Source organism: Podarcis gaigeae (genome assembly GCF_964106915.1).
Source record: "Podarcis gaigeae genome assembly, chromosome: 7".
NCBI classification, from domain to species: Eukaryota; Metazoa; Chordata; class Lepidosauria; order Squamata; family Lacertidae; genus Podarcis; species Podarcis gaigeae.
In genome coordinates, this window is record NC_139683.1 from 18,785,049 (window position 1) to 18,804,289 (window position 19,241).

Here is a 19,241-nt window from a genome sequence, read left to right on the forward strand (position 1 = left end):
CAGAGTGCCTGTTTTTGATATGAGACTCAGGAAGGTGGTCAAAGATGTCATAAGTAAGAGTTTCAAAAGACAGCATAAAGTGTCATTTCGGCGGGGGGGGGGGGGACCAATCCCTTGCAGTGCCAAATATTTCATAGTATAGTTGTAGTGCCATGACAGAACATCTTTCTGGAATTGTCATTGGAAAGAACCCACATTGCTTTGCAGTAACAAAAATAGTCATTTTCACAGCAGTGGAGCTGAAATCTCAGCTTTGTTGGAGGAGTAGTGCTTCAGCATCTAGCCTTGGGCAAATCCTCTTCCTCTTTAATTTAGATCAATTATTTAGGGATCAATTAGATAGTAAATATTTCTAGAAAACAAGCTTCTCAGTTCCTTTCTTTATTTCAAAACAGTGGTTGCAGAGAACATCCAAGAAATATTACAATCTCTTTAATATTTTACAAACGTCATTTCTGTAAAGGCATTACTCACAAAAAGTTGTTGCGTCAGTAAGTTGGATCCAGAGAAATGCTGAGGATGGGGTATGGGTAGTGAAAGTTGCTTTTTCTGCCTGGTCTTCCCAAGGCAGTTCTCTGAGCTGTCTGAAAAGATTTTTCCAAGTGGGATAGTCTGTGGCACAGGCGGAAGGGCTGATCTCTGAGAAATGGGGGAAGGAGTTTATAGGAGGCTCAGGGGACTGGATTTTTTTCTTGGGGGTGGAGGTGGGGGTGGGGGTGGGAAGCATTGGCTTCTGCCCACTCCTTTCCTCATGCATTTCTCCAAACCAATGTGACTAGTCAGGGTAGTAGATTATGGCTATAAACATCTAAACACGGTTTACTTGTTAAATGTGTGTTTAACAACAAACCTAGACAGCATCTTAAAAAGCAGAGACATCACCTTGCCAACAAAGGTCCGTTTAGTAAAAGCTATGGTTTTCCCAGTAGTGATGTATGGAAGTGAGAGCTGGATCATAAAGAAGGCTGATCGCCGAAGAATTGATGCTTTTGAATTGTGCTGTTGGAGGAGACTCTTGAGAGTCCCATGGACTGCAAGAAGATCAAACCTATCCATTCTGAAGGAAATCAGCCCTGAGTGCTCACTGGAAGGACAGATCCTGAAGCTGAGGCTCCAATACTTTGGCCACCTCATGAGAAGATAAGACTCCCTGGAAAAGTCCCTGGTGTTGGGAAAGATGGAGGGCAGAAGGAGAAGGGGACGACAGAGGACGAGATGGTTGGATAGTATTCTCGAAGCTACCAGCATGAGTTTGACCAAACTGCTACAGGCAATGGAAGACAGGAGTGCCTGGCGTGCTCTGGTCCATGGGGTCACAAAGAGTCGGACACGACTAAACGACTAAACAACAACAAAGTAACATGCATCTCATCTCTGCTGCAGTATGATATTCTGTTACAAAAGTGCTGGACCAGAGTGCTGCTGGATTGTTGTTTTAAAATTCTTTATAAGTTTTGGTGCTTTGAAAATGGGTTCATACAGTAAGGTTTGATGGTTTGTTTCTTTGTCTTGCCTTGGGTGTTACATTGCATCAGTACAAACTCAGCCCTGATATTCTTTCTGATGGGTGGGAAATCAGACTATTTAAAAAGAAAACATGGTCACTGTGAATGAATGCACAGTTGCTAGAATTAATCTGGGGTCAAAGGAAGCCCCTTCATTGTGAAGGTGTCTGCCAAGAGATTTGAATGTGTTTCTGTCAAGTCAAGCTTCTCAATCTCAATCTCAGTTGGATTAGATAATAAATATCATTGTGTTTAAACGGGTATAATTCTGTACAGTAACTGAAGAGAGCAGAAGTGATACTGACACCATAACTGTGGTAAGTCTGGGGAAGCTCCATTGCTGGGCGGAGATACTGACCCCTTGTTAACTAGTAGTAACATATCCATTGCTACTGTACAAATCTGCAAGATGGTTAATAATAATAGAAGGTAGGACTCATTCCAGCAAATAGTCTGCAGCAATTGTTAACATGCCAGCCAATTTTGTATTTATTGTAAACACTGAATAAATGCAGCTCAATCACACTAAAGTAATTTTTACTGAAGCTGATTACATCTGCAGCAGCACATCCAAAGAAACACACACAAAAAAGTAATTTTTACTGAAGCTGATTGCATCTGCAGCAGCACATTCATAGGAATTAAATTATCACCACTTCCGTTTATGGAATTATCATCATGAAAGTGTTTCACTCTCTTATGAATCTGATAAGGTTTCTTTCTGATGACATAGGCCCACTCTGCTGATTGCTTCCACAAATGCCTACTGCTGCTTGGTGTAGCTGAAATTACAAATACCAGAACATGGGTTGCTTCTACACAAACCTGTTTTCTCTGGGAATCACACTATTTTGTTGTTGCTGTGAAGTATTGTGAGGAATCGAGACAGTGTCCCTTCAATGCCTTACGGTCCATTGTTTCTCCTCTTACTCCCTAATTTTGGAGGTGATATTTTGGCCATGCACAGAAATGCTGCGCCAATCACGAGTGGACTGGCAAAGTACAATTTGCTTAACTTACCATTATATGTCACTTTCTCCATTACACTTACAGCTCACTTCTATTTTCAGCTCTTCAGAAAAAAGTCCCACTGCCGCCATGATTCAGAACTCTAGCAGAACACAGCACTGACATTTAAAATATGATTTTTTTATATATTACTGCACTTGTGCTGCATTGTGACAGGGAAAAAGTGGTGGGGATGCTGATGTGAGCTATAAGTGTAATGGGAGCAGAGTGGTAAATATTTGCCTAAAAAGACAGTGTATCAAAATACCTTGTAACTATATTGTTAGTCGTTCCATGCTGCCCTACCTTACTGTTGTTGTTGTGGAAACAGATTCTTCTTCTGAATGGTAATACAGTATAACCATTAAAATCCTCAGGAATATTGGTAGCATGTTTGGTAAATAGCATTATATATACAGTGGTACCTCGGGTTACATACGCTTCAGGTTACATATGCTTCAGGTTACACACTCCGCTAACCCAGAAATAGTGCTTCAGGTTAAGAACTTTGCTTCAGGATAAGAACAGAAATCGTGCTTCGGCGGCACAGCGGCAGCAGGAGGCCCCATTAGCTAAAGTGCTGCTTCAGGTTAAGAACAGTTTCAGGTTAAGTACAGACCTCCGGAATGAATTAAGTACTTAACCCGAGGTACCACTGTATGCTACAGCTGCTTGGAGGAAATCGGCCTTAGATAATACTCAGTTGTTAGTTTTTCTTTAAGATTTTGTTTTCTCGTTTTGTATTTTTATGTTGTGAACCTCCCTGTGATCTTTGGATGAAGGGCAGTATACTACTACTACTACTACTACTGTTGTTGTTTAGTCGTTTAGTCGTGTCCGACTCTTCGTGACCCCATGGACCAGAGCACGCCAGGCACTTCTGTCTTCCACTGCCTCCCGCAGTTTGGTCAGACTCATGTTTGTAGCTTCGAAGACACTATCCAACCATCTCATCCTCTGTCGCCCCCTTCTCCTTGTGCCCTCCATCTTTCCCAACATCAGGGTCTTTTCCAGGGAGTCTTCTCTTCTCATGAGGTGGCCAAAGTATTGGAGCCTCAGCTTCACGATCTGTCCTTCCAGTGAGCACTCAGGGCTGATTTCCTTAAGAATGGATCGGTTTGTTCTTCTTGCAGTCCATGGGACTCTCAAGAGTCTCCTCCAGCACTATTACTACTACTACTAATAATAATAATAATAAGTGCCTATAGATTTTTCCTGAAACAGCGACAGAACCCAGAAACCTTGGTTTGCTATGTGTAGTGATCTCAGTTTCTGTTAGGAATTCATGTTTCATGTTCTCACCATAAATTACAAAAAAAATGTAACAAACATAATTTAGTAACCAACATGTACTGGTAGTCATTAGGATGTATTGGATAGAGTATGTACCAGATTTTAGTTTTGGTAGTTGCTTAGTTACAATCATGCATAAATTGCATTTTGAAGGAAAAATGAATGCACTATTTTGAAGGAAAAATGAATGCACAAGTGCCATGTTTTATTTATTTTCCCAAATATTGGGAAAACTCAATGACCCCAGCGAGTGAAGGTCAAAGGGTTGTGAGAAGGGATAATTAATTTGTAATTTCACCAGTGTTACATTAAAACTATGTACACATCATTACAACATTATAAATTGCAAAGCTTTCTTCAAAAAAATCATTTTTTTGTTATGAATAAATTTAGCCACAATCAGAAATGGTACTGTTGAGTATTAGGAAGTGCCTAATCTTCACAGTTTGAAATACTTGTAGTTATGATTGTATTTTAGATTCATAAAAGCCTAATAAAGCTTCACGGTCTGATGGTTCAGCTGCCTTGCAGTGGGAGGGAAACTTCAGACATAGATGTTCATCATTTGGTGATTGCGACATAATGTTATGACTTGCAGGTGTGAAAGAGCCATTACAGATATATCATGTCAGGCATAATGATTTTCTTTTTACATATATGCTATTGTCTGATGTACATACATGATTGTATAAAGTAACCCTGAGCCATTCCTCTCTGATCAGAGCTGGATGCACATTTGATGGGGTCTCCATCAAAGTGCCATCTCATTCAACATCAATGATGCCTTCATTGTACTTGCCCGTGATGGACAGCAGTATTGTAATCTGCAGTGAGGTGTCTGTGATGTTCCTGCCACTTTAAATTTGCCACCGTACTCCAAATGAAACATCACATTAGGTCTTTGGGGGGTGGGGCGGGAATCAGTAGCTGGTGCCTTGGATACACCTGCAACACAAGGTAGAATCTGAGTTGACAATGAGTAGCCTGTTGAGCATGATTTAGGTTAGATGTAACCACCCATGAATCCTCAATAGCTATCAGAATATGTCTGGATATGTCTGGTCCTGATGCTAGTTCTTGCTTTGATAGTTACCAGGTAATTTTAGCTGCTCAGAAGCTGTTACCCATTTTACAATTTGATTTTAAGATTTTTTTGTGGTAACTGTAAGTAAGGACCCCTGGACGGTTAAGTCCAGTCAAAGACAACTATGGGGTTGAAGGGCTCATCTCACTTTCAGGGTAAGGGAGCTGGCATTTGTCCACAGACAGCTTTCTGGGTCATGTGGCCAGCATGAGTAAACAGCTTATGGCACAATGGAACGGAGCCCATGGAAATGCTGTTTACCTTCGTGCCACAGCGGTACCCATTGATTTACTTGCACTGATGTGCTTTCGAACTGCTAGGTTGGCAGAAGCTGGGACAGACAACAGGAGCTCACCCAGTTGTGGGGATTCGAACCACCAACCTTCTGATCGGGAAGCCCAAGAGGCTCAGTGGTTTAGACCACAGCGCCACCCGCGTCTCATAAGTAACTCTGTGAAGCTACAAACCTAAACTCACATGCCTGGAAGTGAATACCACAGAACAAGCATAACATGGATACTGATACCTCAAGGCAGGCAGATAAATTGGTGCTGGTGTTTAAAGAGCTAACATGCTGTGGTGACTAGAATGCTGAGAAATATGTGTGTATAGTGTTTAAAATGGGATTTTTGTGTATTTCCTCTCAATCAACTATAATTGCACAAGCTGAATTTGCCAGTATGTGACTGAATCACACATGGAAGTGCTCTGAGATGATAAGAAAACAAGTTGCTCTCTGGTTATCTCTGTTTGTATGTATATATATATATATATATGTCCTTTTTTCCAACCAATTTAACATAGGTTGGAAAAAAGTAATATGGGAAGTAAGCCCAGACTGGAAGTTATGTGAAAATAAACTTGGGCAAGGAAAGAGAAGTGAAGTTACGCAGGAAGTTATGCAGGAAATAAAGGGCAGGAGATTGAAATGGTAGGTTACAGGTGGGGAAATAAGAGCATACATGGAAGGCAAATTTCAGGGCAGGAAAAAATCATTTATAATTCCATATAGAGAGGGGAGGCACTTGTCTTGTTTTATTTCAGAGTATACATGTATAGGATTGCACTACAATTTATCTTGATGTCCTTTCCACCTTGTTGTGTCTGTATAGCATTAATGCATGTTCTGCAAATGCTTGGTGTCACAGCTGTATTTCTTGACTTCAGGTAAGCCATTTAAAGAAGGCTCTTGTCTACATAAAACGTTTTAGTTTTAAGGAAATCAATCATTCCAATCACAAATTCTAAATTGCCACCTAATCCTCTAATAAATAGATTCAGTATACCACCAGCTTAGAGCATTTTTAAAAATAATACTTGTGGTGAGTAATTGGCTATAATAAAGCACAACCGTTTTCGTTGTGGGATTTGCTTTCAAATAAATTGTAATGGAAGTGTAACCTGTCAATCTAGCGACAGGATTTCATTAAAATGTATTATGTCATAAATATATTCCTTGTCTCCTTACCTGGGAGTAATCAGTCATTCTGATCCCAAATCAGTTGAAGTATATTAATATCAGCAACATAAGCAGGTCACATTTTCCTTCTTTGCGTTCTCGAATCCCTCTTCTCTCTCAAACTAGATGCATACCCAAGGACTATACAAAAAGTGAATGACAACTGATCCTAAGGCTCAGCTCTCCATTGCAAGCTCATCTAATGGTTGCACATTAAATAATAAGGGCTTCTAAATAGTGTCACATCACATTCAACACACTGCTTTCCAATGGAGACCATTCACATGCCCCACTGCAAGTCACTGGAAATAATGAGGGGTGTTGAGGTATATGTGTAGCTCCCATAAATGAACTTTAAATGTGAAGTTTCAGATGAGTTAAAAGCTTTGTGCTGTATTCTGCATAGATAGAAATAGCCTTAAAATGTTTAACAACTATGTTCTAATTTAATGGCTTGGGCTTATAGAAGACACATTAAAAATGTTAATATATGCAAAGTTTTTAGAGAGTCTCAAACCACCATATTCCATGAAAGCCTGAATAATAAAAGCAATACATCCAACACTAATTTCAGCTTTCATAAAACAAAAAGTAATTGATTCATTTGGTTGTATAGAAATTATATATGCAAATTTGTTTATTTAACTAAAGGGGAGCACATTTTCTGTTTGCTGGATGATATATTTGCATTTTGTTTTTGTTGATTTCCCAATATGGTTTCTATCTTGGTTTTCAATTAATCTGAGTAATTAATTAATTTTTGTTTGTTTAAAGTGATGCTTATTTACATAAGTTCTATTGTTTAGAGAGTACATAAACGGCTACTGAGACTGATTTAATATCTCAACCTCACTTTTGTGAAAATATGTATAGAGTAGAAAGTAACTGGGATTGTGTATGATATGCAATAAACCTTAATATGAAAAGTTACTGGTTTTCTGAATACTGATTGAAAATTATTTATTTGGGTTCACTTGTAAAGCCCTGTGATGATTTAAAACTCTAGTGTGGTATGTTGCAACCCATGGCGCTGGTTGCCTTATAGCTTTCAGTTATTTCAGACATCACATTTCAGAGTACAATTTGCATCAATGTTCTGCAGGGAGTAAAACAATGACCTTTCTGCCCTTAATATCAGTTTGGGGCTTTGTCCAAGCTCAGATCTAATGTAGGTGCTTTTTATGCCCCTACCTTACCAGACCAGATAATGAGGAAAAGATTTAGTGGTAGTAATATGTATCTCAGGAAACTGTGACATTCCAGATTTTAGACTCCAACTCCCATCAGCTCCAGCCAGCATGGCCAGTGGGTCAGGTATGGTGTGATCTGCACAAATAAAGAGCCACAGGCTTCCATCCCTGCTGTAGATTTTTATTATTATTCATATTCTCTGGGATTTCCATTAATGTGCAATGTGGAAAACCTTACAGCAATGATCTGTGGGTTGTTCCTTTCCCCTAATATAGGTAACATAACTTGACAAGGACAAAAGCCCTAGTCCATAAATATAAATACATACATACATACATACTGTACATACATACATACATACATACATACATAAATACATACAGAGATAGATTGTGTGCATTATCTCAAAATTGTTACAGGAATTATCAGGTCACAGTCAGCTGTCTCTAAGTTAACATTGATACCCTCCAATGACTTGAACAGTTGGCAAACCATTTCATTTTCAGTCTAACAACTGGCTACGTTTAGATTTTCAGGCAAGGGGGTAATTAAAAATTATGTTTTGTAACTTCAAAAATAATTTTAGGAATGCTGCCAGAGTTCTTTGTGCCACAATTTAGTGTTGTGAATTATTTGGCCCGGGTAATGGAGCAGTATGATGCTAGACATGTATATTATACCAAGCTTATGGTCCTGAGGACTCTGCCCTTGGAGAGTGCTCTGATCGTGCTACCAGATGAGTTTTGTGGGTGAATGGAGGAGCCTTTGAATCCACTGGATCCAAATTCTTCATATTCCCTCAGCATGCCCTTAGAAAAGAGATCTTGAGTATGGCAATCCCATTAGGACAAATGGGAGGGGAAATCTGGAAAAGAGAACTAGAAGAACACTGTTAATTAAAACAGACAAACACACCTGCACAAAAAAAATATTAAAATATTTATATACCACTTTTCTGGACAACCCCCTCCCAAGCTGTTTGCAACAATAAAAAAAAAGTATTAAAAAATCAATTATTACTAAAGCAGAGAATAAAATGGACTTAAAACTACACAGTGCTTAGGAGTCCTTTGAGACTTACAAGCTTTTGGATTTCGTTCCTCTTCCTCATAGAATTCTCACTCACGTGCCCACTTTGTGTTTGTCTCCCAGCTTGCTTTCTAATTTAGAAGTGTGTTCCAGGTTCTCTCATAGGAATACTGGTCTCTGAACAAAACCAGAAAACTATCCTAGTGTTTCTAAGTTGGCGTTCTCATGCCTCTGAGGCTTCCTCATGCTAGCCCTCTAGCATATGCAACTTCGAAGTGAAGCTCAGGCTCTTGTCATAGAAGTAAACCCTATTGAATTGAGTACTGTCAATTGTTTGATTTACTGTGAATAATGACAGGTTATAATTGCAGTTGTTATATCTGCATTTTATTTTTTTAAAGTGAGAATAAACATCCCCCCTTTGCATCTATCTGTATGAATTCTCGATATGTTTGTACGTGCATGAGCTTCTGCAAAGTATGCTTAAAAACAAAATATGTTATAGTTTCCACTACTGATGCGTAATAAAATTCTTGACTCTGACACTTTCGTTTAACTTCAGGTTATTAAAAAGGTAAAACATCTGCATTTAAATTGGAAAACTGGCCTTAGGGGTTCTATTGTATTGCAAGAAAAGGGTAAATTATTGCCCCATATACTTCCATTATTTTCTTTCTTGGACAAATGACTTGTTTATATAAATAAAATATGAGAGTCTGAAAAACATGTGGATTCCATGCTGATAAAGTAATATAAATGTAGATGCTTTAAGTACATGTTTTATTTTTCCCGCTAGGTTATCCAGATTAATTTTGAAGAATTTGATCTGGAGATTGGCTACGACACACTAACAATTGGTGATGGAGGAGAAGTGGGTGATCCCAGAACTGTCCTTCAAGTGTAAGTCACCTTAATTTACAACCCAATTTTTTAATATTTTGCTCATCTTCTATATACAAGGGAGTCACTTGTTGCAATGTATCAAATTAATTTCTGTAAAGCCGGTGTCAGAGCTGCCTCTAGGTCCCAGCTCACACAGGACCAACACTAGGCTGTAGTAATGTACAAAAGTCTTTATTGAAGTTCAGTTTCCATTTCAAAGCCACAGCGTGCAGCCCTACGTCTTAAACCCTAGATCGGCGAAGTCCCGTCTGAGTCTCCTCCCCTCTGACACCAGTTTAAGATCCTAGCCCTGCTCCACCTTTTCCGCTGCTCTCTCCTCCTCTGGGTCCTCCTGCCCGCTGGGGCATTGCCCTTTCTGGACTCTTCCGACGCTGAGTCGCTTAGCTCCTCCCCCTGCCTCCGGCGGGCTTTAGGACCCGGTTCCCAATCCTCATTCTCTGCTGTCCCGCGCTCCTGTACATTTGAACTTGCCTCTCGCGCCAACCCAGTGACCTTTCTCCTAACCGTTACACTACTTCTGTCACTGCTCCCCTCTTCCGTGATACTGGCCGGATCTGACCTCCCCTCCGTTGTCCGACTCTCCGATGGAGGCGTGGTCAGCCCTGCCTCGTCTTCTCTCCCTGGTGGGGAATGCACTGGCCCCGATACTTGGGACTCTTCCCCCACACTCTGCTCTGGTGGGGAAGCTGGTCCTGATTTCCAACTACTGCTCTGGGAGTCCCTGCTGCCCCCTTGCTCCTGGGGCGTTCCCCTTGGGAACCCCCTACCCCTGGCCACTGGCGCCCCCTTCTGTGAATCTTCCGATTCGCTGGAGAGGCTCATGGAATCCCTCGGGCCACTGTCCTCTTCTCCTACGCTCCCCTCGGATTCTTCCCCTTCACTCTCCATTTCCTCTCTTCCCTTTGCCTCTGCTCCTGAGCCCCTGACAGCCGGTGTTAGCTACTCTACTTACCTTCCTGCCATTTCACATGGATTTTAAGATTACGTCTTTTGTAGTGCATAGCAAGAAGAAAAGGAGCAAAGATGGCACAGACCACTGGCATTAATAAAGTGATGGATTTCGTGTTGAGTAAAGTATGGAGAACATGTTAGTTTTTCTGCACCGCCTTTTCCCACATTTTTTTGAAAAAGAGAAAATTCTAAAATATTAGTTGCTTTGTTTTGTTTTCTTTAAATAAATAAAATGAGGTGGGTTTTTTTCTCCTGTGGGATTGTGATATGGTACAATTGGAGACAATACTTTTTAAAAAATAATATGACTTAAAGAAAAATGCATACTTTATCTCCCTTCTTTGCTGATTCTGCATGTTGTTTGCTGCTTCACATATATTAAAAAAGTCAAGTGATTTTGGATGTGGGCTAGAAGCATGAAAGAGGTGAATAAATGTATGCTGTGGAGAAAGTAGATAGAAGTTTTTCTCCCTCTCTCCAAATATGAGAACCAGGGGTCATCAAGTGAAACAAAATATTCAGGAGATCCAGGAAGTGCAAAATGAAGTACCATACTTTTCCATTTATAAGACTACATTTTTTTCTTTAAAAATTATGCTAAAAAGTGGGGGTTGTCTTATACATGGATAGTTTGATTGGTTGCTGCCGTGGCTGTTAGCGATTATTGGGCGTGCTATTGGTTGCTTCAATGGTGGGTGTTGATTGGCTGACGCTGTGGCAATTTGGTGGGCAATTGGCAGCTTCTGCTGGTGAGGGAACAGATGAGAAGCGGATTTTGCAATGCAATCCCCATAAAAAAGCTCATCAACCCTGTGCCATCTCCCATTTTCTTAAATTTGAGTCTCCACAAAATAGGAGGCATCTTATACATGGGAAAATACGGTACTTCCATAGCATAATCTTAAACAATGGCATTTGATGTCACAGATTGTAGTGATGGCTACTGAGTTATACTGATGATGACCAACTTGGGTGGCTTTAAAAGTGAACTAAGCAAGTTTGTGGAAGATAAGGCTATCCATGACTGTAACTCATAATGGTCATTTACTACATCTATACAATAGGCAATATGCCTTTTTTTGCTACCAGTTGCTGGAGAGCATGGCTGAGGAGACTGCTGTTCTGCTCATGTGCTGCTTGTGGGTTTCCATCAGATACCTGGTTGGTAACCGTGGAAACAGGATGCTGGACCAAATGCACATTTGGTTTGATCTAACAGGGTTCTTCTTATGTTCTCATGAATTTCATTTAGCTGATCTGCGACATCAGACATCTGTGACATCTTGGGCTTTAGGCAAAGAAGATTTCAGGATAAAGTTGTTAATGAATGACAGGTGGTATTGAAACATATCATTCACTTGACAATGGAATTTCAGTTTCGAACCACAATCCTAAATTCCACCAACTCCAATAGAACTTTCTCTTCTGTATTTAAGCATTTGGGGTTTGATACTGTTAGTGAAGTGGGATGTGGGAAGATAAGCTATGATGCAGAACATTTTTTTCTTCTTTAAGGATTCTGATTTGCTAAAAATGAGCTATTGATCACAGCATGCCAAGTGTTTGCTATGTTTAGTTCCTAGGGCTGGATTGAGGAGTTGTTAGAAGTGTTATTTACGCCGTGGCTTTTTGAAGAAATATTCTTACAAGCTTGGTAATGTGCATGGCTTGTTTTTGACTGTTGTAGTTGAGTGTAGGTTATATTATAACTTTCAAATAAAGAAATTCCCTAAACTATATTATCTTTAAAGTGGGGGTGTGGTGCACAAAAAATATCTTCAAAGGCTGATTCCTGTAGCCATGCCTTACAGTTTTGAGAATTTTGTCTGTCTGTTTATTTATTTCTGGAATTTCTTGTGCAGCTGAAACTCATATTTATTCTGTCCTGTTCCGTTCTAAATGCAAATGAAAATTTGTCTGTGTGTGCCTCCTTAACCTTTCCACATACACCCATTGTATGCCAACTGGAAATTGTGCAGATGCTTATGAACTAGATATTGTTGAAATCTTTTACAATTTCATAAGGGATAAATGCATGTGGGGCATGTATTAGCTAATATTCTGGAAAAAGTCTAGATCAGGGTTAAAATGTGGCCCTCCAAACCTCTGTATGTATCCCTCAGAACTTCCCCTAAAGGACTTTCCTTCCTCTACTCAAGCCACAATCCTCACTGATACTGCTTTCGTCTGGCTGAAATGTGTTCTTGAACTATGAGAACATCTCTTGCTTGCCTGAATGGAGAATGGAGAGGGTTTTGTGTGTGTGTGCATGTCTGAAATGTAGCTTACTGTACAAATGTGAGAGTCACAACAGTTGCTCCATGTAGTTTTGTCTCTGGCCCTTCCCACTTTCTATCTCTGACCTCGCCCACCACTGGCACGCAGCTCCTGGAAGGATGCTCAAGAAGGAATGCCGTCCTTGAACTGGGAGCTTCCCCAGCCCCTATCTAGATCACTAAAATCAATTATCAATACAGCAATGTATTGTATGACCTCTTCTTGAAGTAGTTGTGAGAGTTGGTCAGTCTTCTATTGCTCAGGCTGTTCTGTCTGTTCTGTCTATTGTGCATTTATCCTCTTTTACAATAAGGCTTAAAATGGGAAACCATGACTATGCATATTTGGCTAAAGTTGTTCCTCTTCCTTTCTTTATTACTATCAAACTTCAGTCACAGACAAGCATAACTTTATTACATAAGAGTTCCTCTAATTTTCTATCAAAATTCTTAAAAGAAGACAATGGAAGTCAAATATTATGCTGCTGGTATTTATATTACAACTATAGCAATATGTATATATAATTCTAGCATTATGCTTGTAGCAATGACTCTGTTTCCATGCTGGCTTTGTTTTCTGTATACGTATAAGGTTTCCCTTTTTCTTCTTCAGTTCTCTTTATAAACACTGCAAGGGTTCAGATTCTGAATGGGGAAAGGAATTGCCTCATTAATTATATTGTCCATCATCCCACCTTTTTCCCAGACTGGGGTGGAATCTAGAGAATCTGAGAGAATGCTTTTTTAAAATACGTTTTGGAAAATATATTGAATTGACCATAAGCTCACCATTGCCATCTGGTGTCACATTTGTATAGTGCACTTAAAATGATCTTAAAACGTTATATTTGCAGCTGTATAGCTGAGTCCTGGGTCTAAAGGCACATAAAAAATACTAAACATCGATAAAATACAAAAAGCTAAAAACACATAAAGAAAAGAATTTTAAAGCAATTTAAATGTAATAGAACTAAATCATTATACAAACAAATTATTAAAATACAGATAATAAAAACAAATGGAACTGCTTTTATGATTTCATATCCCAAAATGCATCAAGTTAAGCATATATATATATATTCATAGTGTAAACTTGATCATTTCAGAATCAGTTTTGTCCTATTTACTGATTTCCCCTCCAGCCCTCACCCCCGAATATGAATCATTCCTCACATGTTTGGTCTACTTTAAGATTCTAATGTTTTGTAGTGACCCATCTGATGCAAGACAAACATTAAATAAGACTGATGAAATTACAGTGTTTTGTTACAAATGCAAATGAACACTCCATTATTTTCTCTTATCATCACATTACTTCAAGTTGTCAGGAGCTTCAGAGTAAAGTTACTACTACATTATAATAAAGACAATGTAGTGGGCGAAGATGTGCTAATAATTTGCTGAAAATATTTTCCAATTTACACAGCTGTCAGCCTGAGCGTGATTGTCTCAAGAATTATTTCTTGTTCAAATTGGCATCTTCAATCTGCTTTGCAATATTTATTCATTTATATATATATCTGTCTACTATGTGTTTGGATTCAGGCAATTGCATTGACTAGGCCAGTGGTTCTTTTAAAAAAATACAATTTGACACACCAGCTATCTGCCAAACGGCAATGAAAGCAAGCTAATATGTCACCATCCGGGCAGCAGACATGACCCCCCTCCTCTAGGGAGATTCTCACACTTGATGTCTCTTCAGACAGACAAGACACTTCCTACCAGAGTGATAAGCAACCAGCTAAGTGATGATAATTTAAGAAAACCTCTGTCTCCATTGATTGTTACTGCTTTCGTGATCCATTTGCCTTTAGTAATTAACGAAACACATGGAACAACCAGCTTTAAAGAAAGAACAACTTTCTTATCGAATGCTTCCGAAGTTGCTTCACTGCCAAGAATCATACAGCAAATGTTATGCCTCCCAAAGTGTCCTTTTTATAAATGTTTCGTATGATAAGGAAGTCAGAAAAGCACTCGCCCAGGGGGATTACTGCCTGTCTTGCGGCATCTAAGCTGTTTTCAGTCTGGGAAACAGACTGTGCTATAGCACCAAGCTTAAGGACCCTTCCTGTGCCAAGAAAGATCGTCTATAATAATTATGTATAATTGGTCATTGCAATTAGGTGCTATCAGCACGGTAATTTTGGTCATGCGGATGTGTGCTAATAAGTATAGCTCAGTGGTGGAACATCTGCTTTGCATGAAGAACATCCCACCCCTGTTCAGTCCTTGTGCTTCGAGGACCATAGGTAACCCCCCAGAAATAAATTCAGACAGAAATCAAATTTTAGTTTGAAATTAATGAGCAAAATTTAGGCCACAACTTTATTGATTACACAATCTGAGCGGTATTGGCTTAGGCATTGACAAACTAAAACTGACCCCTGCCCGCCCTGCAGGAGGTCTGGAAGGGTAAACCAAACAAGGGAGCTACATCGATGCAAATCGGCTATAGCTCAGCCCGGGGTTCCTGTGGTCCTGGCATGCCCCTAGCCCCTCAGGTGGACTTTGAATGAGATCCAGAACCCCCAGATTCCATTAACGGAATACCCTTTTTAAAGGAGAGGCAGGTGATGACCACACCTTCCCTCCCCCAACCACAACTAAATCAATGCCTAACCACCAAACCTTACAAAGTTGTGATGATTTCTGGGAGGTAGGCGAAAACCAAATGGCCAGTGCCAATCTGCCAAGTGGACAAAATTCCCACCAGGCCCCTGCCGCAAAGCAGGCGACCAACCGAAGTCCCAAGCAAGGCCAAAGCACAGAAACCAAAGAGGGCGGGTGGGTAGGTGTTCGGCAGCACAAAGCATCTCGCTGCCATTTATAAACCCTCCTCCTACCCCAACTTGCGAAACAACCTGATTGGGTGCTGGAACTGGGGTGATAGAGAGACCGCCCCAGCAATGCCGGGCTAGGCCCTGCCTCCGGATGCCATGGGGCCCCAAGGTCCCGAGCGCAAGCAGGACCCTCCTTGAAAAGGATCCTATTTGGAAGCAGGGCTGGCTCACCCATGAAGCAATCAGTGTGACAGGATCGACAGGGGCAGGAGATCCAGCCCCCAACAAATACACTGATGGAATCTACACACATATTAAAAATGCTGTAAAAATGCTTTTTTTATAAAAAAATTTTTTTGAAAAATACGTTGAATTTTGCATAGCTCACTGTTGCCATCTAGTGTCACAGTTGTATATTGCACTTTACAACACATTTAAAGGGTTTTATTTGCAGTTGTGTAGCTGGTTCCACTGTCCGCTGCAACAGCTGTGGCACACTCCTTAGAAGCTGGATCAGATGCCTCCTCAGCAGCCCCCCCCCCCATGTTGCCTCTACAGTGGCCACTGACAAACAGGAGGCACGGCTGGTCTCCTCCAAGCCTTTTTCCTGATGTAGATCTTCACTCATTCCTTCCCTGGTACAGGAGGCACCATTTTGTGGTTTGCCTCATGTGCCAAAATGTCTTGGGACAGTCCTGCCTGGAAGTTGGACCGAGAGAGACCACTGGAAAGCCAATGTCAATACTGAGCTAGATGGATCAATATTCTGACTCCCTATGAAGCAGCTTCTCATGTTCCAAACATGTGCTCTGGTGCTAAAAGCACTGTATTAATCTCTCCGCAACATGCTGCACCTGTGAAATGTTTCCTGCATTGTCAGAATAGCGAATTCACAATAGATGCTCTAATTAAATGAAAAATCACCAATCTACTATGAATATATAAGAGCAGGAAGCTTTTACTGTTTCCACCTGGGAATATGTATCAAGATTTTGAAAACAGAATATGTGAAATATATGAAAGAGAATCTAAGATGATCAGGGAAGTGTGTCGAGACAAATAATTATCTGCAGCTCTGGAAGTCTTCAGCTGTGTTAATTCTGTTGTGCTCATAGTACTGAGAGCATAGATGAAGTCCACAGTACAGTCACAAAGCCCCCTGTCTTCCATAGATCAGGGCACTACCTTATTTTGTATTCCATTACTATTGTTGTAAGTCACCTGTGCTTTGAAGAAAGGTGGGGTATAATTCATTATGAAAACTACAACAACAACGATGATGATGATGATAGGAAGAAAGCCAGAGGCATATCAGAACTCTTCCTTCTTATATTGTACCAAAGAAGTCTGAATTAAGATATTAACTACACTAGGAATGCATTGTCTTTCATTACAGTTCAGTGGTTGGCCTGGCCCTCTGGTAGTAGTGCAGAACAAGCATTTGACTTGTGAGGATGTTTTAGGCAGCCACAGCCGCCTGATGACACAGGAGCGGGCAAGGCATAGTCACAGCTACAAAGGAACAATGTGGAGCCTTGACATGGCAGCTTATTCTATTCCCCAGTTTTCCTAACTGCTGTTTTCATGGAGTAATTGTGGGAGGGACAGAAGTATGCATGTGTGGTAAGGGTGCGGCAGCAGCGATGTTGTCCAAATGATGTTAATTGTTGTGTCACATCACACCCACTGGTATGAATGAAAATTATGAGGGTATATTGGTCAAAAAGCCACATTTCCATAACAAAGCAGGTACTGCTGTGATTCCTCATCCCTGCCCTGTGGAATGCATTTAGAAACCTCCCATCTGTTTTTGCTGGAAGTTTGAATCACAGAGCCATTTCAGATCATAGATAAAATTCGCTGTTCAATAAACATTCCTCTATTAGGAATTCTGTTCCTGTATGAGTCAGATGATTCAGTGGCATCATGTTTGCTGCTTGACTATGTGTTCATTATCTTGACAGAACAACCCTTTAACTATAGGACTTCTTAAAAAAAAACAAAAAACAAAATCGTGGATTCAATCTGAGGTTTAAGCAAAACAACAAATTGCATATCATTTGTCTTGTGCTGTTCAGCTAGACTACTCTCTTTCTTGTGGGTGGAACAACATCCTAGAAGACCTTTATTTATTTATTTATTTCATACACAGCTTGATTGTAAAAAAGCACAACAAAACAAAACAAAAAACCCTCAAAGGGGTTTACAAAATCATTTCCTTCATATATCTCTGCAAACCTTGCCCTATTGATGAAACCTTTGGTGCAATCCTGTTTGGCTATTGTAAGATCCTGATGCCTGATTATGTGAATTTCCCCCCTCCAATCTCTGCCCCATAACATAACCCGCATTGTCCAGGAGTTTAGTGGAGTTGTTTTCATGGATAGTGAGGGCTGCAGTGAGGAGGGAAAGAGAGTTTGACTTGGTGAGCTGCCTTCAGAAGTGGAGTTGAATCAAAGGGCTTTGTGAGATCAAGCAAAGATAGTTAGTAGGAATGGGCAGGGACAGAGCCCAGAGGAGCACACTTGGCATGGTGGTGGCAGTTCCACATTCTGGGGCAGTTCCACCTTCTACCCTTGAGTATGTTGTCCACCTTCAAGATGATAGCCCTCATAAGGTTGTCACCATCCTTCAGTGTTCAGTCTCATAAGAACATAAGAACCTGGTGGAACAGGCCAATGCCTCATCTAATCCAGCATCCCATTCTCACAGTGGCCAACCAGATGTCTGTGGAAGCCTACAAGCAGGACACAAGTGCAGTTTCCAGCAACTTGTTTGAGAACCCTCTGATTGTGGGGCTAGAACGTAGCCATTGTGGCTAGCAGCATTAATAGCCTTGTCCTCCGTGAATTTATCCAATCCTTTTTAAAGCCATCCAAGTTGGTGGCCATCACTGCTGCCTTGGGAAATGTACTTTCTTTTATCTGTGCTGAATCTTGCCACGTTCAGCTTCATTGGGTGTACACATGTTCTAGCATTATGACAATCTCTTGGGTAATATTATAACAATGTGAGAAAAATCCAGACATTACAATTTTATCATTAAAACTAGCTTTTACCTTTCAAACGGAACAGCTTTCTTTTTAACCCTAAGTGTCAATTGCAAGAATTAGATAAAAATTATTATCATGCTGTTACTTAGCTGTACAGAGCTGAAAGATTTTCAATTGGTAGCATCTCTCCTGATGACTTTTTGAAATGCTGTGATGTTCTATCTAGTCCCTTAGCGTGCTGTAATCAAGATCTCTTTCTTGCCTTTTTAATATCTCTTTATTTGAAGACAATTTCCAGCTAATGGGATTTTTATTTTGTTTATGATTAGGTTAACGGGAAGCTTCGTACCAGATTTAATTGTCAGCATGAACAATCAGATGTGGCTTCATCTTCAAACTGATGAAAGTGTGGGCTCAATTGGCTTCAAAGTTAACTACAAAGGTAACTATAAGCTATCAAAGATGTTCCTAAAAGGACCTGAGTGTAATCCTTGGCTTTCAGTCTACAAAAGGAAAACTAAAGAAAATATTTCTACAGTCTGAGGTGAAACCAGAGTACACTAAAGAAAGAAAATTCAGGAAGGGCCATTTTGCTTTGTTTTTTGTGTGGAATTATACTTTATTATGTGTACATAATTTTCAAGGGCATCTTATTAAAAGTTGTTGGGAGTGGCTTTGTCTAATTTGACTATTCTTTCTGAAAGGCGTAGAAATGGGTCAGAATCTGAAAACTGTTGTCTGAAAAGGTTTTACTCTGGTGATC

General features: G+C 40.2%; 1 protein-coding gene across 5 annotated transcripts in view; it reads left to right on the forward strand.

The window, feature by feature from the left end:
- Positions 1–19,241, forward strand: part of CSMD3 (CUB and Sushi multiple domains 3) — a 580,687-nt gene that overhangs the window by 326,441 nt on the left and 235,005 nt on the right. For all 5 annotated transcript variants that reach the window (XR_014566768.1, XM_083748860.1, XM_083748861.1 and 2 more), the window contains 2 exons: positions 9,366–9,469; positions 18,808–18,920. Coding sequence is in view for 4 of the 5 variants with exons in the window: in XM_083748860.1 (XP_083604986.1) it covers positions 9,366–9,469; positions 18,808–18,920 (217 nt within the window). In the remaining variant the exon portion in view is untranslated. The remainder of the gene's footprint in view (positions 1–9,365; positions 9,470–18,807; positions 18,921–19,241) is intronic.